We start from the raw sequence: 26,221 nt of genomic DNA, 5'->3' as shown, positions 1-26,221 counted from the left end.
CAATGTGCTTTATTTTATTGGTGAAATATTTAACGAAAATAAGCAATCGTTGCTCGCAAGGTTCGTCTGCCCAAATGCAGAATTGGCAAGTAATGATGACAACATAAAACCACTTATAAATAATGCGTAAAAACTAAACCACAGCAGAAATATGCATACAAAAATATTCAATTAAAGACGAAAATGTCATCAAACGAGTAAACTTACTTAGCAAAGGCTTATGAATACACGGCATGATTGAAAACCAATTCATTTAAAATTACTACAAACGAAAATGCAAAAAAACTCTATAGTATGGTGTTGTTCCGTAGCTGTGTAATGTTCTTCAATAGGTTCTACACCTTAGCTTGGAAGTCTTTTAAAAAACAATCAAAATCTAGAGAATTCATACAATGACCTCTTTAAAACTTTCAATGTAAACAGGCAGACGAGAAGTAAGTGCTGCGTCGTTATAGCAGTAACTGGCCTTGTCTTGCGGCGAAAAATTAATATTCGGCGTCACATGGTAAGACACAGGTCGAGGTTTGTGGTGGTGAGATTGTTGTTGCTTTGTGCGGAGCAGCACCTCTGGTTTGTGTGGTGTACTGCCTGGTCCTTCTACGCGACCATTCGGTACCGATCGTATCGCCGCATGAGTTCGGTCGAAATTCGATCGACGGCGTTGCTCGTGACGATGGTGATGATGATGAAGAGGATGGTTATGCTGCAATTTATCGCTTGACATCTTTCTGTGTTGCGCGGCGAGCATCTTCTGATAGGCGTCACTCATCTTCCTCTGATGCAAGAAATGATCAACTTCACTTGCTTTCGGAACAGGAAGAGACCTTGCGGTTGGAGGAGGCGGCGAATGATCCAACATATCTTGCTTCGATAGAAACGCCTTGGGGATGTCTCTCCTCCAGTCGCTGCGGCTAAGAGCTCCCTGGTCCGAATCACGAAGATCATCCAGGCTTTTATTTGTTGTCAGGGCAGCGCCAAAATGAGGACTAGTCGGAGAAATACCCTCAGCAACATCTCGACTTTCCTGGACAGCGACGTAACGTCGATGTCCGCGATCTTTTATCGTGGATGTTGCAATTTCTGTGCCGGGATTTTTGGGCAGAGTCAGTGCTGTAACTTCTGTGTATCCGACCAACTGGGTCTTGATCCTGGTCAGCTGAGTTAGATTTACGATGGTGCCGTTTCTCGTGACACAACGATGAAGAGGAATCCGTAATGATCATATGTAGTGTACATAAACCAGTCACGATAAACTTACAAACACATTTAAAAATTGTAATGTAAAATTGTTTTAATTGTAAATGAACAGAAAAAGGGAGAGATTTAGGTCAAATAAGCTTACTGTACAAATGTTTAAATTCTTAAAAGGTGATTAATTTAAAATCTGATCAAGACAGCATAACAGTCTAACATCCTAGGACTGAGGAAAGCATTTGCACGACTTAAACTCGGCAGTGATTCCTTAACGATCAAGAAATATATTTGGATAAATAACTAAACAATACATATACGAGTAAATATATGAAACAGTAGTCCAATTGAAAAATTGTTAACCTTGCAGAGGCATTTCAACAGGCACATTTTAGATTCAAATATAATCTGACAAACGCCGAAGGTGTGGTTTCCAAGCCATGCAAAAGAAACTTAACAAGATGCGATACATGCACAAACATGATATAAGTAGGGCGATAATTTTTTGACCTAAAAATTGAAAATTTTGACAAATTTTGACATTAAAAAACTTTTTTTTGACAAATTTTGACGTATGAAGAACTCAAGTAGTTAAATTACGCATTATTGTACAAAAAGTTAAAATTTATTGTAGTAAAGAAGGGCAAAAATCTGAACACAGACCTAGCCTAATCTGAATAGGGAAATTAGCTAATTACAAATCACTGCCAAAAAAACTGCAACTAAGACACAACAAAAACTGTTCAATACATTTGTCTAAACTAAAGATACATGAAGTACCTAAAGCAAAACCGAAGCAAGAGTTGATTCAGAATAAGTAGACAATGGGCCATTTACAACAGTATAAAGTAGGCTACAAGGTGTACAATGTAAAATGACAAGTTCACCTACAGTGCAACCTCTACGACACCACGACAATGTAGTTTGTAAACAATTTTGACTTGGTAAAAATTTTTGACTTTTTAAACAATTTTGACAATCTTTGACCTAACGCTGTAAATGTGACAAATTTTTGACTTTTTTTGACAAGTCAAAAAATAATCGCCCTAGATATAAGCTATCACTGAGCTTTCTAGATGAGCAGGACACCATCACCTAAGGATTAACAGAAGCGCACAAGGATTATATGATGAGGCGACGCATAAAGAGTACTAATATTGCAATTACATGTAAACAAGAAAAAACAACATGGAACCATCTATAACAGCTCTTTCATTCTTTTCAAAACATCAGCATGTTGCTTATCAAAAAACATCCCGTCAACAGACATTTTCTGATCTGGTCGCACTCCATCCTTCTTTCCAGCAGATTCCACAATGGAAAGAATTTCTCTCTCCTGTTCACAATAAGTAAAACAATGCACGTAACAATCTTATGTATATGAGCCATGATCATAAAAGCAGTGTTGCGCATGCTTGACATAAAATAGTGTCCATTAGGCCTACTATTTAATACTGAGTGCGCATGACTCCAATGAATGAGTTTAACATACACGTTCTATTGATGGAATGAACTTCTGCAGCTGGCTTGTGTTAAATGGGAAACCAACTGCTCTTCTGATGTACCGCTCATGGATAGGGCAAGACATGAGAGCATACAAAGCTAAAGCCAATGCTTGGCAACCCCAGTTAGAACAACCTAATTGAAAAATGCAGTATCTACTCAAATTGAGCAAAGCAGCAACAAAAATTATACATTATAATGAAAAACACATATCAACAACATTTGACGTCATTTCAAGATCAATACTTCTAACCTGCTGCAATTGCAAGATCAGCTGCCACAATACATGCAATTTTGTCACCAAGTGGGACATGTTCTTTAACTTTATCCAGCACTTTTCCCATACCAAGTTCATTTCCACCGTCACCAACAGCAATCGTGACAACATTTGGGCAATTAGTTGCTTCTATGAAAAGGTCATCCACAGGTTTTACAAGAGATGAAACGTCTTTTCCTTTCATGCTATAGTATTTTCCATCTCTGGCTCTTCCAACTCTTTCAGCGGCCAAAAAAACATCAAATAGTCGCTCTCCATCTTGATTTTTGAAAGCAACAGGCCTCCCATTGCCGGGGTATGGTAGTAAGTCTAATTGTTTTGGGAGCAGACCTTTTTCAACACATTTTGCTATAATTTGTTCATTCAGCTTTGTTGCATGGTCATCAACGATTACTGTTACTTTTTTCCCAAGGGATTGCAACACAGCAGCTAAACTTATTACACCTGCAAAAAGCGGACACATTACTTTACCATGAAAATATTAAAGGTATTTTAACAATATGAAAAGACAGAAAATTTACAGTCGAAGAACAATAACAATTCAGCTCTATTTAAGCTAAAATTTGAATAATCCAAAACATCCAAATGAAACTGGTCATAGAAAAAATGCCATCAAAGTAACATCAATTATACAGACCTCAGAGGACTCAAACATAGGATAACTAAAATTTCATGGGTCCATTCAACAATAAGTTAACAAGCTTATACTTTTTGTAGTTAGAAATCATTACCTGGCAATCCATCTGTTTCATCAGGAGGGTTGCAATCCATATCATCTGGAAAACCAGTCACAAGACCTACTGATGAGGCATGTGAGAGGGCAAGTGCCGCTTTTTCAAAATCATCGGCAAGAAATAAATTCTTTATGCCTCTGCCCATTGGGTCTTCAGATGTTACATGAGAGAGATATTTAATGACTCTTTCTGTTTTGATAGATAAAACACTGAAAATGTCCACTTTTTCATTGTATTTTATTACTTTGCATTCTTTATCTGGGCCAACATCTTCTGCAAAATCTTCTTGTGGAATGTCAGTGAGAAACATATGACCAGGCGAATGGGAAAATGCCAAATCAAGGTTAGCCCCCATCAAAGCATTCATTCCAGTCACGCCACAACACCAAAAAACTGGTATGTCTCCCTCTTTGAATTCTGTGTCATCACCCAAATTTACATTTTGCAAAATGTTAATGCCAATCAAACCTGTAAAACGATGTAATCTTGACAATAAAACGACCAATAGTAGTATTAGCACTTCAAGTGCGTATTATATAGCATCTGTAAAAATACATCAAGTAATATAGCAAACAGATGTTTTTGCCTGCCCCAATAAACTGCGGTAGGCTAATTGTATTACAATGCGTCTGTTTACGAAGTGGTTGTTTACATATGCATCTTCTCATTCCTTTCTTTGGTGTCAAAATACCATTGATAAATGCTGCCTGACCTAATTCTACAATACGCCCCTTAGTAGCACGTGAGTGGTATTTCACCCATATATCAAGTAAAAAGATGAAATGGTTTTGTTTTAATTTAACATCATTTGTTCGTTTTTTCGAGCGTCCAAACGCAAACAAGCGGTGAATTTACTGTCAGAGATTGTCGAAGGTTTTATCAGCAATGGTACTTTAACTAACACGTGTTTTTGTTACTCGTTAATTTCAATTATCTCTTCATATTTTCTGTAGAATGTGTAGCGTACATTTGTTTTTGTTTTTCTGTTGTCACGCGCTTTTGATTTTATGTATGTTTGTGTTGGACGAACTTATCAATTCCTGTAGCACATGCTTTTGTAAGTTAAGTTATTTTGCCTTCAGCCGCAATGCATACTCAATAGTTACAGTACAAAATTTCGCACCGTTTTGCCAATGTCACAAATTTTGTTCGGCATGTTCCCTTACCCTAAATTTGTAACACCAGTGAGTTCGGTTTGAGTGATGGGTGGTGAAGTTCATCAATTAGTCGTATAGTTGTTTGTTTTGATTAATTATGGTTTTAATTACTTTAATTGTGTATAGCGATAGAAAACAACATTTCCTTTTTCACTTCTAGAGTGCTTGAGTGGAAAAAGGATGCTGAAATTTAATCGTCAGCCAATTAGCGCTGCTCATAAAATAAATTTAAATCTGTGAGGATCTGATTTGAAAAATGTTCAGCTAAAGGTTTCTGAACTGATATGGAAACAGTTGTCAGAGAATAAGAAGTGTGAAGAAGAACACTGGAAACAAGGCTGCTCTAATTAGATCTTTTTACATTTTGTTGCAGTTATGCCCACAAAAATTGTCCTTTACAGTTTACAAGGCCACGAGGAGTCGGGAACTTCATCGAACAAAAGAAACTTTCCAGAATTTATAAATACCATGATCTGATTTTGCAGCAATCTAAAAAGTAACTATACAAGCGCACTGCAAATTATACCAATTCAGACAGAAATGCTCGAAACAATGAGCAAATATGTTTTGAACGTAATCTTGGAAGAGGTGAAGAATGCGAGGTAGGTTATACAACAGTAATACAGTACTTGACGAAACCACTGATATCACAACATCGTTTTCTCTCTGCGTTTAATATCTGAATTCTGCTGGATTGATTTGTGCCGCTTGCTCGCACAATGTCATCAGAAATTTTCGGAGACTTTGATAATATATAGTACTTTTCGCTCAGTCTGGAAATCAATAAAATATCGCAGGTCAAGCATACGATGGGGCGAAAGACGTGCATGTGGTTGTTACAAGGACGTTGCATCTCGTTTTCGGCCTGAAATTTCAAAAGCAATTTACATTCACTGCTTTGCATATGGATATAATCTGGTAATGTTGTCTTGTTTACAGCAAACAGACTGCGTTTCGAAATTATTCCAAATGTTGGAAAATCTGTATATTTTTTTCTCACCAAGCCCACTTAGAATCAATGAAATATCTTTGAAGAACAAGTCAAAGGCAACACCAGACCACGCCACCTGAAACACTTGTGTGACACCAGTTGGTTGTCAATGTAGTCAAGAATTTTTTGGATATTCAGAGGTTTCACAGCCCTTGCACGTATTCAAAGAAACGAAGTCAAAATCAATGAAAAAACTTAACTCTACTCGCATTAGTATTACTCCATGTTCTCTCCATTACCACACCTTTACATCGAGAATTACAGCGAACATTCTTGGATTTATTAAAAGCAAATGAAAGTGGAGAACCTACGCCAATAACTCTGGCATTTGTTGTCTGGGAATAGTTCAATTTTTGATAAGCTTTACGAGCAAGCTGAAAGCAGTGTTGCATAGCAGATTAGGGGGGAATGCCGTAATACAAGAAGATTGACATTAACCCGAGACGATCACGCGCAAACTTTTCGCCATATGATAGCAAGGCTTAATGATCTTTTAGAGCAGGGGTGGGCAAACTTTTTGTACTGAGGGCCACATTTGAAAAAATGTTGCAGCCGGGGGGCCGCACACGCTCATTACAAAGTAGGAAAATTTACCCGGTGTGTAAATAAACGCATATTCATATTAAACACAATTTATGTATTTCACACTCAGTTACGTTTAAAGCTATGCAATCATCATCACAAAAGTTAATGAGACTTGTGCAACTGTTCACAGTTTTTCACAATCTTCTGCAAATTGGGAGCAAGTTTGCTGGTAGATATCCTCATAACATCACGCAAGTTGGTGTCTGTCAGAAAAGACCTGTTCTTCGACTTGTTTATGTTTAAACAAGAAAATGCTTGTTCGAAGTAGAAAACATTAAACTGTGCAAATAACAATGAAAAGCTATTTGGAGGAAAGTAGAAGTACTGGTAGGCCTACGGTAGCCGCTACCGTATTTGTATTTTATGATCAAACAATGCGTGAGAAGTGTACGGCTAGTTGCTGAGAGCATGTTGCAATACATGCGCGACTGACGTGTGTGTGTTTACGCACTGAAAGTGAAGAGAAAAACACACTCGTAAAGGGAATAATATTTTGTCATGTAACCTGTTTAATTAAAACAATAAGTGATGAGTAGGAGTTTCTGCAAGTGCCGGCGGGCCGCATGCGGCCCGCGGGCCGTAGTTTGCCCACCCCTGTTTTAGAGGAATGATTTTCTTCGCGACCTTGCGAACTCCTGTGCTGATTCGGCACTTTTATGGGTGCTTTACAAAAACCCTTCTGCTTCTTATTTTAATGGTATGTCACGTAGTCAGAAGTTTACTTGAAAATTAAATGGTTGGCACGATTCTTGGAATTAGATGTACACGATGCTATGTTTCAGTTTTCCTTGGTTATTCGATTCATCAAAGATATCGAGGTAAACATCATTCAGGACCTTGCTGAGAAAATTGTTTCTATCAATTTACATCAGAAATTTTACGCATTTTGGGAGCTTTGTTATCGCAACAACACTTCATGTAACATCGGCAACATCAGAAAGATCATTGTCTTAAATGAAGTTAATTAAGACGGCGTACACGTCTATGATGGGAGATGTAAGTCTGTCAAAGGTTGCAATGCTTTCATCTAATCGAAATATTGCAGTTTGGTTAACAGACACACCGGAAGAAAAACTCGCTTTTGCAAAAGTCGCCGCATACAATTTGTTTAATATGAGGTCTACATATTAACGTTGATATGCAAACAGAATATTCCCGAATACTTCTGTTTTCATTCTTGTTCTGTGAAATGTGTTTATCGTTTCCTTTTTTCCTTCAATTTCATTGGGCTTGCTTGCACTTGGCATACATCGCTCAGTTAGTTACAACTAGAGCTAGTTGTACTAGACAAGTCTACCCGGTGATTAAATATAACTACGCAATTGCTTGACACGTGTTATCATACGGCGTGTGTCGACAGGTCAGGCCGTGTTTTAAGTACTTTGAGTAATTTGCCTGTAAGAGACAAATATTAAGGAGATATCGACGTAAGTTTAAAGCCTCGGGATTTGAAACATTCATACAAAGCGTACAGAAGTAAACAAAAAGGATTCTCCGTAATGTGTTCTAGTTTACCCTCCAATTTTAAAAACTTACTCCGCTATTCTTAACAAGTCAGATAGTTACAAATTAATTAATCACATTTCATCACTAATTAATTACTTGGATCTCCATAGTGAATGGGTGCACCATGAACATCTGGGAGTGGACTTGTTACAGTGGCTAAAAGTGAAAGCTTGTCAGCAGGTATGGCCCTCATACTGACCACCATTTTGCATTTAAAAGGACCACTTTCAAAGCAGTCAATATTGGAAACAAACGCTGATACGTTTTTTGATTGATCCACCGCAGTTAATATATTGTTTGAGAGCAATATCTGATTGAACGAAAAACTGCATCCCAAGTAAAAGCTGACCAAGTCAGACCAGTCATAATCTAAACATAAAAAAGATTATGATTTGAATGTTAGTAATATTGCCTTCAAGTTTAAATCAATTCATATAAAGTTTATCTAAACAACACAATATAGAGCATAAATAGGAACCTAGATTCCTAGTGAAGGCCTGGCAGTGCTAATACAAGTGAAAGTGGACTTTATATCAAGAAACTGTTGTTCATGGGTATAATGAACAAAGAATTCGGGACGGGACAAAACCGTAATTACTCGATCGAGTCCGAGTACTCGATGATGACGTCATTATTGAATTACGTACGTCACAAAATGCTTAAGGTACCCAGGTAACTGTTTTCCGTTCTAAAAATTTAAAGCATAAAATAGCGCACTTAGATCTTCACACGTTTTTGTTGTTCCTAAGACATCAACAAACCATGAGCGCGAGAGACTATAACTGCTATACAAGCTAGGCATGTCTTTCGTTCACTGTATAGTGTATTGGAACATAGCCATGCACTATTTCCGCCTCGACCTTTACAAGTGTGATGTATGGCCAATACATATATAAGTTAATTTTTTCTTAATGTATAGAATTTTTAAGTTTTAGGCATAAAATATCGTAAACGCTATTTACTATGTAGTTCTAGTTAAACTTAAGTTAAACCTATTACAAAAGAACAGCCAATATTTTTCGATGCCACTATTTGCCGAAAAAGAATGTCTAACTTCTAACTTACTCCTTCTTATTAACCTAACTTAACTAAATCTTCCTTCAAGTCTAAATCTAACTTCAATGAAACTGTAAATAACTAGAATCAACTTTTTGCATAACCATTCTCCTAATCGCCTGACTTTAAACACAGGCAGAAAGATCCTAATAAGAAAATCTCGTGGCACTATGCATTGTTACGTAATATATAAAAATCGTAACAATATTGTTTACCGCCAAATGCACGCATTTTAGAGAGAAAAGCCACAAATCTTTTGTTGCGCAAATAACTGGAAATGCTTTCGTACAAACACTTCGTTTGCAGGAATATTTTGTCAAAATCATGCATTTGATAACTTGCTGCGTTGTGCCACTTGCTAAATTCGTTGTTTCGACTATCAACTAATTACTAAATACGTGATCCTGATCCTACCCTGGGAAACCAACGACGATAGCTTTTATGTTTTCACAAAAGTGAACATGGATGCACCGTCAAATTGCACAGAAAAATACGCAGCAACCACGGGTGTGAACGTTAGGTCATTTAAAGAACGTGGCCTACTCAAACGAACGGACTAAACTTGTTTGTTTTTAAAGATGCTTGGACGATGAAACAGCGATTCCATTAGCTTACTATTTAAACGGTTTGGTTATTTAAAAAATTTATTGAAGTTTGCTGTAGTTAGCCGTATATGTCCCAATTCGTTTCTTTCAACGCGTTTGTAAATTTCAAATATGTTCATAAATTGCGTGGGCGTAAGTAAGATATTAGCCTGGCCGAACGAGTCATAATAACGCCTTGGTAAATTACACACGCGTTTACAAATTGCATGCACGCTGAATTATCGTGAAAAAAAAAATTAGCTGTTTTGCCAAACAGGTCACTATTGGCTCACCTATACACGCTTGTTAATTGCAATCGTGTTGACAATTTGTGAACGCGCTCATAATTCACAATTGCGTTCGACGTAAGGACCCGTTCGCCCGACAGAACTATGTTTTTTACAGGATAGTTTAGCGTGCATGCAATTTATGAACACGTTGTTATGAATCTTTCGGCCAAGCAGAATATCATACTTAAGCGTTCGCAATTTACATACACGCTGAATAAAGCGAATTCTGACACATATGGCTAACCGTAGTCTACCACACACGCGAAAACCGACATGTGTGACGTCATCGAGTATTAACCAATACTAGATTGAGTATTGAAAACATGCCAATACTTGACCGAATAATTGGAGTCGGATTCGACTCGGCTCATCCCTACCAAGAATTTTTGACAATATCTAGCGGTTAAGCAACTGTGGTCAAAAATTAATTGTAAAAATGGGCTAAGTTGCAAGTTATCATGACATAATGGGAAACGAATACACAAATAGACTGGGAATTTGTTTGCGTCAACCAACATGATATTCGTGTAAATTTGTTATGCAAAGCTGAATACTTTTGCTTGTGTTAAATGCTCAGTGAGCAGGAAGCAAGAATTGTGAACATGCAAGTAACTTAGGTTACAGCGGTGACATACATATTGGGGAAGCTATCATACCACTCCCATAATAATTGGAAAACAACAGGCTAATGAAGGTAACTGGTATAAGCACTAGCCCTTACAAAAGCATTTGCATTTGTCAATGTCAAAGAAACAACTTAATAAAATTTCGTAATACCTTTGTCCACAATTTTGAAAATATACAGTCAAACCCCAGTTAGCGTTCACCCCGATAAAATGACCTCCTTATTATCGCAACCATTTAAACACAGTCCGGAATATCTTCTATTCTATTGCAATGTACAGCATTGTTTTGCTAACACAACCATTTGACAACGGTCTGGGCCATAGGGAATGTTCGACTTACCGGGGTTCTACTGTCAATTGTATATACAGTGTTTACAACAAGTAACATTCTATAAAGCAAAATATTTGAATACACTAAAGCTGACCTAATAGTGTTTCGTCCTGGCCATCAACATTCCCACTCTTTATTTTGTTGTACAAAGCAACATCCGACCTTACATCACTTTCTGCACAAAGTGGTGGAGCTTTCCATTCACCAGGTTTGCTCTCATAAAGCAACGGACATGCTCCTGCATTTCCTTGACAAAACCTTCTGAAGTCATCAGCATATCTCTTCGGCAAAATGGCTAAGTTTGCTTGCTTAAAACCTTGTAATGTGCAATACAATGTTGTCTAACTATGCAAAACACTACACAACGCCATCTCCATTCTTTTATAACTTACACGGATAACACTAATTTTAGGAAGTAGGAAAACAAGGAAATTAGCCATAAATTAGTTTTATTCATGGATAGGTCTACACATTGTACAGCATGCTTGAATAAATGGGTCTTATGCAGAAGTGTACAACCATATGCAGGCCATAGTGGAAAACGTGGCACCTGTATGTCTTAGCTTCATCCAGGTGCACGCCAAATTTTTGCATCTTCACGTCAATTTATAATAAACAAAAACTGGTTGCTTAAATGCCAATATATAACAAGTGTAAAGAGAATAGAGGCTTCAGTGTACGCCAAAATTTGCTTGTTTGCACGTACAATTTTCCTGTCGGATATGTAGGAAATAGTGATGTCACGTATAAGCAGTGATGGAAACAAGTCTTAATGGTCGTGAGTCTTAACACATGCCAAGTCACAACTTAAAATTTCTTTTTCGTTTTAGGTCGATAAATTGCTTTCTGAATGCACTCGTAACGTAAATAATACCATAAAATCTGATTTAATCTACTTCTGAATCTTACGCACATTCAATAGAATGTAGGCTAATTGCATAGTGATTTTTTAATAAATTCTTTCACAAACATAAAACTGATTTGAAGTAATTTGTTTTGTGACTCAAGTGAAGTCAACCGAAATTTTCCATGTTAACACGAGTCAAGTCAATTCTTTTAAGCACTAAAACACTGTAAGTCAAATGAAGTTTTTCCTTTTTTGCAATTTAGTAGTGGTCTGGTATTCAAATGTAACATGTAGATGTACTTCTTTGCACAAGACCTATTTAAATCATTGTAACACAATATTAAGCATTTTTTGAGTAATTTCAGCCTAGAATTGTATGTTATACAGCCACAACAGTCAAAATGTCCTAATTAACAATAACAAAATAGGTACCTATGGCAAAAAAGGTGGTTGGTTTTCTTTTCAGTTGACCACTTCTTATCATAAGCCGCAAGTCCTCTGGTGAAAACTTAGAAAAATCACAATTTGCAGCCATTGCAAATGAAATATTATCAGCACACACCTTACTTGAAGGCCAATACCCCTACACATGTAGGTTAACAAATAATTGTCATGACAATTAATTTGTACACAAAAATGATTCTGTGTATGTATACCATGAACAAATTACGTAAGTTTTAAATATGAAGCAAATTTTCGAAAAGTGGACAAAGAAGCGAAGTATTACACCAATACCATTAAGTCATACTATTGAGGGCTTGATAATTATTGGTTGTTTACATTAGAACTCTAATAAACTAGTTCTAATACCTTGCTATAGGCTAACTCCTTTATCAGAAAGGAAGTGTCCTTCCCAGGTAGCACTATTTAATTCCCTCAAAAATGCCAAACAGAATAGTAGGCAAGAGCAATGGTTTTCAAAAGTATGGGTTACAACCCAAAAAAGTCGCGAAGGGTCAAAAAATGGGTTGTGCCGGAGCGATGCAAACATGGGTCGCCAAGGTTAAAATAGATCGTGCTTTATATTTTCAACGTTCCTTTTTTCCTTTTTTCCTCTTTTCAAGGTTTTTTTTTTCCATAGAATAATAGATTGAATTATTGCATCATAAACATTTAATCTGGGAGTTATAACAACTTTGTGGTAAAAGGTAACATCATTTATAACTTTATAAGTTCACAAGTTAAAATTAATTCATTACGGTACTATTTTGGGGTCTAATATACAAGTGTACATTCACAGGACGCCTTCGTACACTAGCTCTCTATTTTGAAGTGATATTAAGCTTACTATTTCAGTGGTTAATAGGCTAATTGTGCTTCAATACGCTATTGGAGGCTTGGGTCGCGAGATGTTCACCAAACTCACATTTGGATAACGCTCAAAAAACTTTGCAAATCGCTTGGCTAGAGCATGTATTAGACGACTATGCTTGCTGAAAACGAACACTCAACTCAGTGTGACCTACCATATTCATACCATATTCTACAAGCTGTAGAGAAACAGAGACGGAAGTCGTAAAGCAGAATTTCGGTTACCTGTCGCACTCTAAAAACCACTATATTGTGTTGTCGGGTTAAATTTATGGCGAAAGCTTTGTCACCATTTTGTTGCAACCTAACCTTCATTTTCTAACATTTTCTGTGACCTTCACCTTGTGTTCTTGCGTTCATCGATTTCTGTATACAATTTTTTTTCAGTATTATGAAAGCAGCAAATGGGGCTTCAAAACAGTACATTTACAATAACCAAAATTGGCAAGTTCACTGCCCAGAATGTTCTGGTCCTGAGTACGACCTAATCGACCGCGAACCGGAATTGGGCGTTACCGCTGCACATATGGGGAGGAAAACTCTGACGCTTTAAATGTGGTGCGGATGAGAAAAAAGCAGGCCACGCTATATCCTGCTGTTGTATATACAGTACCACGTTTCTCACGAAATACATGACCTGCGAGTTTTGCATGACAGCACGACTCGACACCTACAACTGTAGTTCGGTTGGCCGCATAACTTCTGGCTAATACGAAAAGTATCTTTCAAAGTTACCAACGTAAACTGACACTCAACCAGTTCATCACGCAGCCGATATAGGACACAAATTACCAGAGAGATCCGGAGCAATAAAATGTATATGCAGACAAAGCCGCCTTTTTCCATATCCTAGCTGGGCTGCAAACGCGCAAAAATAACTAATACAATCATACATGGAAAAGTTGCGTGATACAACGATGAAAAGGCATCCGTAATGATCGTAAGTAATGTACATAAATTAGTGACGATAAACTTACAAACACATTTAAAAATTGATTTCATTGTTAATGAACAGAAAAAGGGAGAGATTTAGGAAAAATAGGCTTTCTGTACAAATGTTTAATTTTTTAAAAGGTGATTAATTTAAAATCCAACAAAGATAATATTACAGTCTAATATCCTAGGAGTGAGAAAAGCATTTGCATGACTTGAACTTGGCAGTGATTCCTTAACTAAATTATAGATATACAAGTAAATAACAGTAGAGTCCCATTGAAAAATTTTTGACCTTGCAGAGGCATTTCAAGAGGCTCATTTTAGATTCAAATATAATCCGACAAAAGCCGAAGGTGTGGTTTCCAAGCCATGCAAAAGAAACTTAACAAGACGCGATACATGCACAAACACGATATAAGCTATCACTGAGCTTTCTAGATGAGCAGGACACCATCACCTAAGGATTAATAGAAGCGCACAAGGATTATATGATGAGGCGATGCATAAAGAGTACTAATATTGCAATTACATGTAAACAAGAAAAAACAACATGGAACCATCTATAACAGCTCTTTCATTCTTTTCAAAACATCAGCATGTTGCTTATCGAAAAACATCCCGTCAACAGACATTTTCTGATCTGGTCGCACTCCATCCTTCATTCCAGCAGATTCCACAATGGAAAGAATTTCTCTCTCCTGTTCACAATAAGTAAAACAATGCACGTAACAATCTTGCGTATTTGAGCCATCATCATAAAAGCAGTGTTGCGCATGCTTGACATAAAATAGTGTCCATTAGGCCTACATCTAATACAGAGTTTAACATACACGTTCTATTGATGGAATGAACTTCTGCAGCTGGCTTGTGTTAAATGGAAAACCAACTGCTCTTCTGATGTACCGCTCATGGATAGGGCAAGACATGAGAGCATACAAAGCTAAAGCCAATGCTTGGCAACCCCAGTTAGAACAACCTAATTAAAAAATCTATCTATCTATAAAAAGTATCTACTCAAATTGAGCAAAGCAGCAACAAAAATTATACATTATAATGAAAAACACATATCAACAACATTTGACGTCATTTCAAGATCAATAATTCTAACCTGCTGCAATCGCAAGATCAGCTGCCACAATACATGCAATTTTGTCACCAAGTGGGACATGTTCTTTAACTTTATCCAGCACTTTTCCCATACCAAGTTCATTTCCACCATCACCAACAGCAATCGTGACAACATTTGGGCAATTAGTTGCTTCTATGAAAAGGTCATCCACAGGTTTTACAAGAGATGAAACGTCTTTTCCTTTCATGCTATAGTATTTTCCATCTCTGGCTCTTCCAACTCTTTCAGCGGCCAAAAAAACATCAAATAGTCGCTCTCCATCTTGATTTTTGAAAGCAACAGGCCTCCCATTGCCGGGGTATGGTAGTATGTCTAATTGTTTTGGGAGCAGACCTTTTTCAACACATTTTGCTATAATTTGTTCATTCAGCTTTGTTGCATGGTCATCAACGATTACTGTTACTTTTTTCCCAAGGGATTGCAACACAGCAGCTAAACTGATTACACCTGCAAAAAGCGGACACATTACTTTACCATGAAAATATTAAAGGTATTTTAACAATATGAAAAGACAGAAAATTTACAGTCGAAGAACAATAACAGCTCAGCTCTAATTAAGCTTAAATTTGAATAATCCAAAACATCCAAATGAAACTGGTCATAGAAAAAATGCCGTCAAAGTAACGTCAATTATACAGACCTCAGAGGACTCAAACATAGCATAACTCAAACTTAATGGGTCCATTCAACATTAAGTTAAAAGCTTATACTTTTTGTAGTTAGAAATCATTACCTGGCAATCCATCTGTTTCATCAGGAGGGTTGCAATCCATATGAACTGGAAAACCAGTCACAAGACCTACTGTTGAGGCATGTGAGAGGGCAAGTGCCGCTTTTTCAAAATCATCGGCAAGAAATAAATTCTTTATGCCTCTGCTCATTGGCTCTTCAGATGTTACATGAGAGAGATATTTAATGACTCTTTCTGTTTTGATAGATAAAACACTGAACATGTCCACTTTTTCATTGTATTTTATTACTTTGCATTCTTTATCTGGGCCAACATCTTCTGCAAAATCTTCTTGTGGAATGTCAGTGAGAAACATATGACCAGGCGAATGGGAAAATGCCAAATCAAGGTTAGCCCCCATCAAAGCATTCATTCCAGTCACGCCACAACACCAAAAAACTGGTATGTCTCCCTCTTTGAATTCTGTGTCATCACCCAAATTTACATTTTGCAAAATATTAATGCCAATCAAACCTGTAAAACGATGTAATCTTGACAATAAAACGACCAATAGTAGTATTAGCACATCAAGTGCATATTATATAGCATCTGTAAAAATACATCAAGTAATATAGCAAACAGATGTTTTTGCCTGCCCCAATAAACTACGGTAGGCTAATTGTATTACAATGCGTGTGTTTACGAAGTGGTTGTTTACATATGCATCTTCTCATTCCTTTCTTTGGTGTCAAAATACCATTGATAAATGCTGCCTGACCTAATTCTACAAAACGCCCCTTAGTAGCACGTGAGTGGTATATCACCCATATCAAGTAAAAAGATGAAATGGTTTTGTTTTAATTTAACATCATTTGTTCGTTTTTTCGAGCGTCTGAAGTCTGAACGCAAACAAGCGGTGAATTTACTGTCAGAGATTGTCGAAGGTTTTATCAGCAATGGTACTTTAACTAACACGTGTTTTTGTTACTCGTTAATTTCAATTATCTCGTCATATTTTCTGTAGAATGTGTAGCGTACATTTGTTTTTGTTTTTCTGTTGTCACGCGCTTTTGATTTTATGTATGTTTGTGTTGGACGAACTTATCAATTCCTGTAGCACATGCTTTTGTAAGTTAAGTTATTTTGCCTTCAGCCGCAATGCATACTCAATAGTTACAGTAGAAATTTCGCACCGTTTTGCCAATGTCACTAATTTTTTTTAGGCACGTTCCCTTACCCTAAATTTGTAACACCAGTGAGTTCGGTTTGAGTGATGAGTGGTGAAGTTCATCAGTTAGTCGTATAGTTGTTTGTTTTGATTATGGCATTTAATTATTTTCATCAATTATGGTTTTAATTACTTTAATTGCGTATAGCGATAGAAAACAACATTTGCTTTTTCACTTCTACAGTGCTTGATTGGAAAAAGGATGCTGAAATTTAATCGTCAGCCAATTAGCGCTGCTCATAAATTAAATTTAAATCTGTGGGGATCTGATTTGAAAAATGGGAACAGTTGTCAGAGAATAAGAAATGTGAAGAAGAACACTGGAAACAAGGCAGCTCTAATCAGATCTTTTCACATTTTGCTGAAGTTATGCCCACAAAATTGTCCTTTACATTTGTGGCAGAATAATATTTCGTACTGTTGTTTATTTGTTTTCCCACGCTTTTATTTTGTTAGTGTTGTATCACCCTGATTTCTTTAGTCCTCTGTCTTATTTGATTTTGTTCTTTTTGGCGCCTCAGTGTTTCGATGTGGTCGAACGCGTAATCATTGCGTGTCCTTTTTCGATTGGTGTCCCGCATTTGCTTCAGGCGTGAGTAGTTGCCTTCGTGAGAAAAGGTGGCCTTAATTGGAGTCAGTCTACGTTCGAGTGTTCAGAGCGAGGACCTGTTCTTTTTTTTGGTCTCTCGAATCTGCTGTTGCTGTTTTTATTATATTTTACTAACTTAATTTTACATGTTTGTTCGTAACTTTAAGTCCCAAACGGAGATGAGTTTTTCATCTCTCATGAGAATATAATCCAGCTGCATTGCACAACGTTTGTTGCTTTTGAGTGGGCCATGAAAGCGGTAGAAAACGTACCTGGCAGAAGAAAATCTGTAACACAGTTTACAAGGCCACGAGGAGTCGGGAACTTCATCGAACAAAGGAAACTTTCTAGAATTTATGGATACCTTGATCCGGTATTGCAGCAATCTAAAAAAAGTAACTATCACAGCGCACTGCAAATTATACCAATTCAGACAGAAATGCTCGAAACAATGAGCAAATATGTTTTGAACGTAATCTTGGAAGAGGTGAAGAATGCGAGGTAGGTTATACAACAGTAATACAGTACTTGACGAAACCACTGATATCACAACATCGTTGTCTCTCTGCGTTTAATATCTGAATTCTGCTGGATCGATTTGTGCCGCTTGCTGACACAATGTCATCAGATATTTTCCGAGACTTTGACAATAAATAGTACTTTTCGCTCAGTCTGGACATCAAGAAAATATCGCAGGTCAAGCATACGATGGGTTGTTACAAGGGCGTTGCTTCTCATCTTCGGGCTGTAATTTCAAAAGCAATTTACATTCACAGCTTTGCACATGGATATAATCTGGCAATGTTGTCTTGTTTACAGCAACAGTTGCGTTTCGAAATTATTCCAAATGTTGGAAAATCTGTATATTTTTTTCTCACCAAGTCCACTTAGAATCAATGAAATATCTTTGAAGAACAAGGCAAAGGCAACACCAGACCACGCCACCTGAAACACTTGTGTGACACCAGTTCGATGTCAATGTAATCAAGAATTTTTTTGGATATTCAGAGGTTTCACAGCCCTTGCACGTATATTCAAAGAAACGAAGTCAAAATCAACGAAAAAACGTAACTCTACTGGCATTAATATTACGCCATGTTCTCTTCGTTACCACACCTTTACATCGAGAATTACAGCGAACATACTTGGATTTATTAAAAGCAAATGAAAGTGGAGAACCTACGCCAATAACTCTGGCATTTGTTGTCTGGGAATAGTTCAATTTTTGATAAGCTTTACGAACAAGCTGAAAGCAGTGTTGCATAGCAGATTAGGGAGGAATGCCGTAATACAAGAAGATTGACATTAACCCGAGACGACCACGCGCAAACTTTTCGCAATATGATAGCAAGGCTTAATGATCTTTTAGACTTAGAAGAATGATTTTCTTCGCGACCTTGCGAACTCCTGTGCTGATTCGCCACTTTTATGGGTGCTTTACAAAAACTCTTCTGCTTCTTATTTTAGTGGTATGTCACGTAGTCAGAAGTTTACTTGAATATTAGATGGTTGGCACGATTCTTGGAATTAGATGTACACGATGCTATGTTTCAGTTTTGCTTGGTTATTCGATTCATCAAAGACAAAGACATCGAGGTAAACATCATCCAGGACCTTGCTGAGAAAATTGTTTCTATCAATTTACATTAGAAATTTTCCGCATTTTGGGAGCTTTGTTATCGCAACAACACTTCATGTAACGTCGGCAACATCTGAAAGATCATTGTCTAAAATGAAGTTAATTAAGACGGCGTACACGTCTATGATGGGAGATGTAAGTCTGTCAAAGGTTGCAATGCTTTCATCTAATCGAAACATAGCAGTTCGGTTAACAGACACACCGGAAGAAAAATTCGCTTTTGCAAAAAGTCGCCGCATACAATTTGTTTAATATGAGGTCTACATTTAACGTTGATATGCAAACAGAATATTCCCGAATACTTCCGTTTTCATTCTTGTTCTGTGAAATGTGTTTATCGTTTCCTTTTTTCCTTCAATTTCATTGGGCTTACTTGCACTTGGCATACATCGCTCAGTTAGTTTCAACTAGAGCTAGTTGTACTAGACAAGTCTACCCGGTGATTAAATGTAACTACGCAATTGCTTGGCATGTGTTATCATATGGCGAGTGTCGACAGGTCAGGCCGTGTTTTATGTACTTTGAGTAATTTGCCTGTAAGAGACAAATATTAAGGAGATATCGACGTAAGTTTAAAGCCTCGGGATTTGAAACATTTATACAAAGCGTACAGAAGTAAACAAAAGGATTCTCCGTAATGTGTTCTAGTTTACCCTCCAATTTTAAAAACTTAACTCCGCTATTGCTAACAAGTCAGATAGTTACAAATTAATTAATCACATTTCATCACTAATTAATTACTTGGATCTCCATAGTGAATGGGTGCACCATGAACATCTGGGAGTGGACTTGTTACAGTGGCTAAAAGTGAAAGCTTGTCAGCAGGTATGGCCCTCATACTGACCACCATTTTGCATTTAAAAGGACCACTTTCAAAGCAGTCAATATTGGAAACAAACGCTGATACGTTTTTTGATTGATCCACCGCAGTTAATATATTGTTTGAGAGCAATATCTGATTGAACGAAAAACTGCATCCCAAGTAAAAGCTGACCAAGTCAGACCAGTCATAATCTAAACATAAAAAAGATTATGATTTGAATGTTAGTAATATTGCCTTCAAGTTTAAATCAATTCATATAAAGTTTATCTAAACAACACAATATAGAGCATAAATAGGAACCTAGATTCCTAGTGAAGGCCTGGCAGTGCTAATACAAGTGAAAGTGGACTTTATATCAAGAAACTGTTGTTCATGGGTATAATGAACAAAGAATTCGGGACGGGACAAAACCGTAATTACTCGATCGAGTCCGAGTACTCGATGATGACGTCATTATTGAATTACGTACGTCACAAAATGCTTAAGGTACCCAGGTAACTGTTTTCCGTTCTAAAAATTTAAAGCATAAAATAGCGCACTTAGATCTTCACACGTTTTTGTTGTTCCTAAGACATCAACAAACCATGAGCGCGAGAGACTATAACTGCTATACAAGCTAGGCATGTCTTTCGTTCACTGTATAGTGTATTGGAACATAGCCATGCACTATTTCCGCCTCGACCTTTACAAGTGTGATGTATGGCCAATACATATATAAGTTAATTTTTTCTTAATGTATAGAATTTTTAAGTTTTAGGCATAAAATATCGTAAACGCTATTTACTATGTAGTTCTAGTTAAACTTAAGTTAAACCTATTACAAAAGAACAGCCAATATTTTTCGATGCCACTATTTGCCGAAAAAGAATGTCTAACTTCTAACTTACTCCTTCTTATTAACCTAACTTAACTAAATCTTCCTTCAAGTCTAAATCTAACTTCAATGAAACTGTAAATAACTAGAATCAACTTTTTGCATAACCATTCTCCTAACCGCCTGACTTTAAACACAGGGAGAAAGATCCTAATAAGAAAATCTCGTGGCACTATGCATTGTTACGTAATATATAAAAATCGTAACAATATTGTTTACCGCCAAATGCACGCATTTTAGAGAGAAAAGACACAAATCTTTTGTTGCGCAAATAACTGGAAATGCTTTCGTACAAACACTTCGTTTGCAGGAATATTTTGTCAAAATCATGCATTTGATAACTTGTAGCGTTGTGCCATTTGCTAAATTCGTTGTTTCGACTATCAACTGATTACTAAATACGTGATCCTGATCTTACCCTGGGAAACCAAGGACGATAGCTTTTATGTTTTCACAGAAGCGAACATCGATGCCCCGTCAAATTGCACAGGATAATACGCAGCAACCGTGGGTGTGAAGTTACGTCATTGAAAGAACGTGGCCTACTCAAACGAACGGACTAATCTTGTTTGTTTTTAAAGATGCTTGGACGATTAAACGGCGATTTCATTAGCTTACTATTTAAACGGTTTGGTTATTTAAAAAATTTATTGAAGTTTGCTATAGTTAGCCGTATATGTCCCAATTCGTTTCTTTCAACGCGTTCGTAAATTTCAAATACGTTCATAAATTGCGTGCGCGTAAACGAATACACAAATAGACTGAGAATTTGTTTGCTCATCCAACATGATATTCGTGTAAATTTGTTACACAAAGCCGAATACTTTTGCTTGTGTTACATGCTCAGTGAGCAGGCAGCAAGAATTGTGAACATGCAAGTAACTTAGGTTACAGCGGTGACATACATATTGGGGAAGCTATCATACCACTCCCATAAAAATTGGAAAAAACGGGCTAATGAAGGTAACTGGTATAAGCACTAGCCCTTACTTAAAGCATTTGCATGTCACATTGTGAAAGAAACAACTTAATAAAATTTTGTAAAACCTTTGTCAACAATTTTGAAAATATACAGTCAAACCCCAGTTAGCGATCACTCCGATAATATGACCACCTTATTATCGCAACCAATTAAACACAGTCCGGAATATCTTCTATTCTATTGCAATGTACAGCATTGTTTTGCTAACACAACCACTTGACAAGGGTCTGGACCATAGGGAATGTTCGACTTACCGGGGTTCTACTGTCAATTGTATATATTTTCAACAAGAAACTTTCTATAAAGCAAAAAATTTGAATACACTAAAGCTGACCTAATAGTGTTTCGACCTGGCCATCAACATTCCCGCTCTTTATTTTGTTGTACATAGGAACATCTGACCTTACATCACTTTCTGCACAAAGTGGTGGAGCTTTCCATTCACCAGGTTTGCTCTCATAAAGCAACGGACATGCTCCTGCATTTCCTTGACAAAACCTTCTGAAGTCATCAGCATATCTCTTCGGCAAAATGGCTAAGTTTGCTTGCTTAAAACCTTGTAACGTGCAATACAATGTTGTCTAACTATGCAAAACACTACACAACGCCATCTATATTCTTTTATAACTTACACGGATAATACTAATTTTAGGAAGTAGGAAAACAAGGAAATTAGCCATAAATTAGTTTTATTCATGGATAGGTCTACACATTGTACAACATGCTTGAATAAATGGGTCTTATGCAGAAGTGTACAACCATATGCAGGCCATAGTGGAAAACGTGCACCTGTATGTACTAGCTTCATCCAGGTGCACGCCAAATTTTTGCATGTTCACATCAATTTATAATAAACAAAAACTGGTTGCTTAAATGCCAATACATAACAAATGTACAGAGAATAGATGCTTCAGTGTACGCCAAAATTTGCTTGTTTGCACGTACATATCCCTTTGAAAACTGCCACTCTTTCCTGTCGGATATGTAGGAAATAGTGGTGTCACGTATAAGCAGTGATGGAAACAAGTCTTAATGGTCGTGAGTCTTAACACATGCCAAGTCACAACTTACAATTTTTTTTTTCGTTTTAGGTCGATAAATTGCTTTCTGAATGTACTCGTAATGTAAATAATAGCATAAAATCTGATTTTATCTATTTTTGAATCTTATGCACATTCAATAGAATGTATTGCATTGTGATTTTTTAATAAATTCTTTCACAAACATAAAACTGATTTGAAGTAATTTGTTTTGTGACTCAAGTGAAGTTAACCAAAATTTTCCATGTTAACACGAGTTAAGTCAATTCTTTTAAGCACTAAAACACTGTACGTCAAATCAAGTTTTTCCTTTTCGGCAATTTAGTAGTGGTCTGGTATTCAAGTGCAACATGTAGATGTACTTCTTTGCACAAGACCCATTTAAATCATTGTAACACAATATTAAGCATTTTTTGTGTAAGTTCAGCCTAGAATTGTATGTTATACAGCCACAACAGTCAAAATGTCCTAATTAACAATAACTAAATAGGTACCTATGGCATAAAAGGTGGTTGGTTTTCTTTTCAGTTGACCACTTCTCATCATAAGCCGCAAGTCCTCTGGTGAAAACTTAGAAAAATCACAATTTGCAGCCATTGCAAATGAAATATTATCAGCACACACCTTACTTGAAGCCCAATACCCCTACACATGTAGATTACAAATAATTGTCATGACAATTAATTTGTACACAAAAATGATTCTGTGTAACATGTATACCATGAACAAATTGCGTAAGTTTCAAATATGAAGAAAATTTTCGAAAAGTGGACAAGGAAGCGAAGTATTACGCCAATACCAAATCATACCAATCAGGGCATAATTATTGGTTGTTTACATTAAAAGTCTAATAAACTAGTTCTAATACCTTGCTATAACTCCTTTATCAGAAAGGAAGTGTCCTTCCCAGGTAGCACTATTTAATTCCATCAAAAATGCCAAACTCAAGAATAGTAGGCTAGAGCAATGGTTCCCAAAAGTATGGGTTGCAACCCAAATAACAGTCGCGAAGGGTCAATAAATGGGTTGTGCCGAGGCGATGCAAACATGGGTCTCGAACGTTAAAATAGGTTGTGCTTTATATTTTCAACGTTCCTTTTTTCCTCTTTTCAAGGTTTTTTTTTCCATAGAATAATAGATTGAATTATTGTATCATAGACATTTCATCCGGGAGTTCTAACAACTGCGTGGTAAAAGATAACGTCGTTTATAACTTTTTAAGTTCACAAGTTAAAATTAATTGATTACGGTACTATTTTGGGGTCTAGTATACAAGTGCACAACCACAGGACGCCTTCATACACTAGACCTCTATTTTGGAGTTAATATATTAAGCTTACTATTTCAGTGGTTAATAGGCTAATTGTGCTTCAATACGCTGTTGAGGCTTGGGTCGCAAGATGTTCACCAAACTCACATTTGGGTAACGCTCAAAAAACTTTGCAAATCGCTGGGCTAGAGCGTGTATTAGACGACTGTGTTTGCTGAAAACGAACACACAACCCACTGTGACCTACCATATTCATACCTATGCATACCCATTTCTCTATCTATACTCTATAGGCTACCTATTCATACCCATATCTATACCATATTCTACAAGCTGTAAACTTGGTAAAGAAACAGAGACGGAAGTCGCAAAGTTTTCGAAAGCAGAATTTAGGTTACCTTTCCCACTCTAAAAACCACTATATTGTGTTGTCGGGTTAAATTTGTGGCACAGGCTTTGTCACCATTTTCTTGTGACCTAACCTTCATTTTCTAACATTTTCTGTGACCTTCACCTTGTGTTGTTGCGTTTATCGTGTGCTGTATATAAAATTTTTCAGTATTATGAAAGCAGCAAATGGGGCTTCAGAAGAGTACATTTACAATGACCAAAATCTCAAATCTGATATACTGTACTGGCAAAAAAGTGTGCAAATTTTTTGAAGTATAATCCTGCTTTTATAACTAGATGCAAGAGAAAAATGCCTTTGAAGATGTTTACTGATGTTATATTTAAACAAATATTAAATAAAAAATTAAAATTTCCCACAGCGCAATAAATCTAAGTTTTCAACAGTTTCGGCTTGAGGGAATTCCCAAATTTAGCGTATTTTATGTGACTTAGGGGCTCATGAGCAGGGTCAGCAAGTAAAAATTTTCAAAAAAAAATTATTTTACAAATTTCATTCTGGTTGATACAGAATGAGATTACATAGCTGGGCTACCGCTCTTTTTAAAAGAGCGTCACTCCACTCCCGTTCATCACTGGAGAAAAGAACGCCGCTCTTGCTCCCGCTCCTCGTTGACAAAATGATAGTGCTTTTTTGCCGCTCCAATTCTTTTTAGCACTTCAAAGATATGTACCCTATTATCACCATCATCACGGCAGGTGGTTACTTGTTCATTGCCTTAAGCAATTCTTCGATATAAAGATTTATTAAGTGATCTACATTCTATATCCATCAAACAAAATTGGTTGCCCTGGAAAAAGGTTCCAGGTCGTTTCAACCCACGGACGATTCAACCCCGGACGATTCAACCCGCGGACGATTCAACCCAGGACGATTCAACCTAGGACGATTCAACCCACGGACGATTCAACCCACGGATGATTCAACCCACGGATGATTCAACCCACGGACGATCCAACCCGCGGACGATTCAACCCGCGGACGATTTAACCCGAGGACGATTCAACCCACGGACGATTCAACCCACGGACGATTCAACCCACGGACCTTTCACGTACTATTGGCTTAGGTTATCACCAAGTTACTTTGTAGCCAATATTATGAAAGCTAAATAAAGCTAATATGTAGGCCTAAGCTAATATAAAGCTTTTTGTGTTTCCTTTTTTTCTTTTACCACTTCTTGTTAGCATTGGTTGTACATCAAAACACTTATTGTTTTCTGCTTTCCAGCAAAACCTTGAATATTGTTGTTTTGCCCTATACAGTACTTTGCGTACATTTCTGTCTACGCCTGCTATTATTTTTTGTATTGACCCGTGTAGATCGGTTATTATAACTTATAAAATGTTCTCCTTTTAGCATTAAGTTAACATTTTCGAAGTTTTTGAAAAGACAAAATGCATGATTTAGTTAGCTTTCGACCCACGTACGTAAATGTGTGTATTTATTTTTTTGCATTTACACAAATTACAGATATTTTTATAGACACCTGTTTATACATCGATTAATTAGAAAGAAAGTTGTTTTATTTACAGGCAAGCTTAAGAACATGTGCAGTGAATTGTGTACAGCTGGAAGAAGATGCCAGGAACGACGTCGAAAGTTCCGTCTGCGATTGTGACATAATAGATGAAAGAAATTGT

The 26,221-nt window shown here is 36.9% G+C and overlaps 2 protein-coding genes across 4 annotated transcripts; both read right to left on the bottom strand.

Annotated features, from left to right (window-relative positions):
• Positions 1-12,256, bottom strand: LOC143446881 (D-glutamate cyclase, mitochondrial-like). Of its 2 annotated transcripts, XM_076946733.1 has the most exons (7): positions 12,111-12,256; positions 10,926-11,147; positions 8,041-8,313; positions 3,703-4,173; positions 2,948-3,415; positions 2,684-2,829; positions 1-2,527 (listed from the first exon to the last, which is right to left on the bottom strand). In XM_076946733.1, exons 1-7 carry the CDS (start codon positions 12,211-12,213, stop codon positions 2,390-2,392), a joined length of 1,821 nt encoding a protein of 606 aa, XP_076802848.1. In that variant the 5' UTR covers positions 12,214-12,256; the 3' UTR covers positions 1-2,389. The 2 variants fall into 2 exon arrangements, with proteins under 2 accessions (XP_076802848.1, XP_076802849.1); XM_076946734.1 differs by lacking the exon at positions 10,926-11,147.
• A 1,533-nt stretch (positions 12,257-13,789) lies between these two features.
• Positions 13,790-23,786, bottom strand: LOC143446874 (D-glutamate cyclase, mitochondrial-like). Of its 2 annotated transcripts, none has more exons than XM_076946724.1 (7): positions 23,394-23,544; positions 22,194-22,415; positions 19,922-20,194; positions 15,788-16,258; positions 15,034-15,501; positions 14,756-14,901; positions 13,790-14,623 (listed from the first exon to the last, which is right to left on the bottom strand). In XM_076946724.1, the coding sequence occupies exons 1-7, from the start codon at positions 23,494-23,496 to the stop codon at positions 14,486-14,488; spliced, it is 1,821 nt and encodes a 606-aa protein (XP_076802839.1). In that variant the 5' UTR covers positions 23,497-23,544; the 3' UTR covers positions 13,790-14,485. The 2 variants fall into 2 exon arrangements, with proteins under 2 accessions (XP_076802839.1, XP_076802840.1); XM_076946725.1 differs by lacking the exon at positions 13,790-14,623 and adding an exon at positions 23,768-23,786 and having other exon boundaries at positions 14,630-14,901.
• Between the last annotated feature and the right edge of the window lie 2,435 nt (positions 23,787-26,221).

Source organism: Clavelina lepadiformis, chromosome 2 (assembly GCF_947623445.1).
Source record: "Clavelina lepadiformis chromosome 2, kaClaLepa1.1, whole genome shotgun sequence".
NCBI lineage: Eukaryota > Metazoa > Chordata > Ascidiacea > Aplousobranchia > Clavelinidae > Clavelina > Clavelina lepadiformis.
This window is presented reverse-complemented; position numbering and strand designations above follow the sequence as displayed.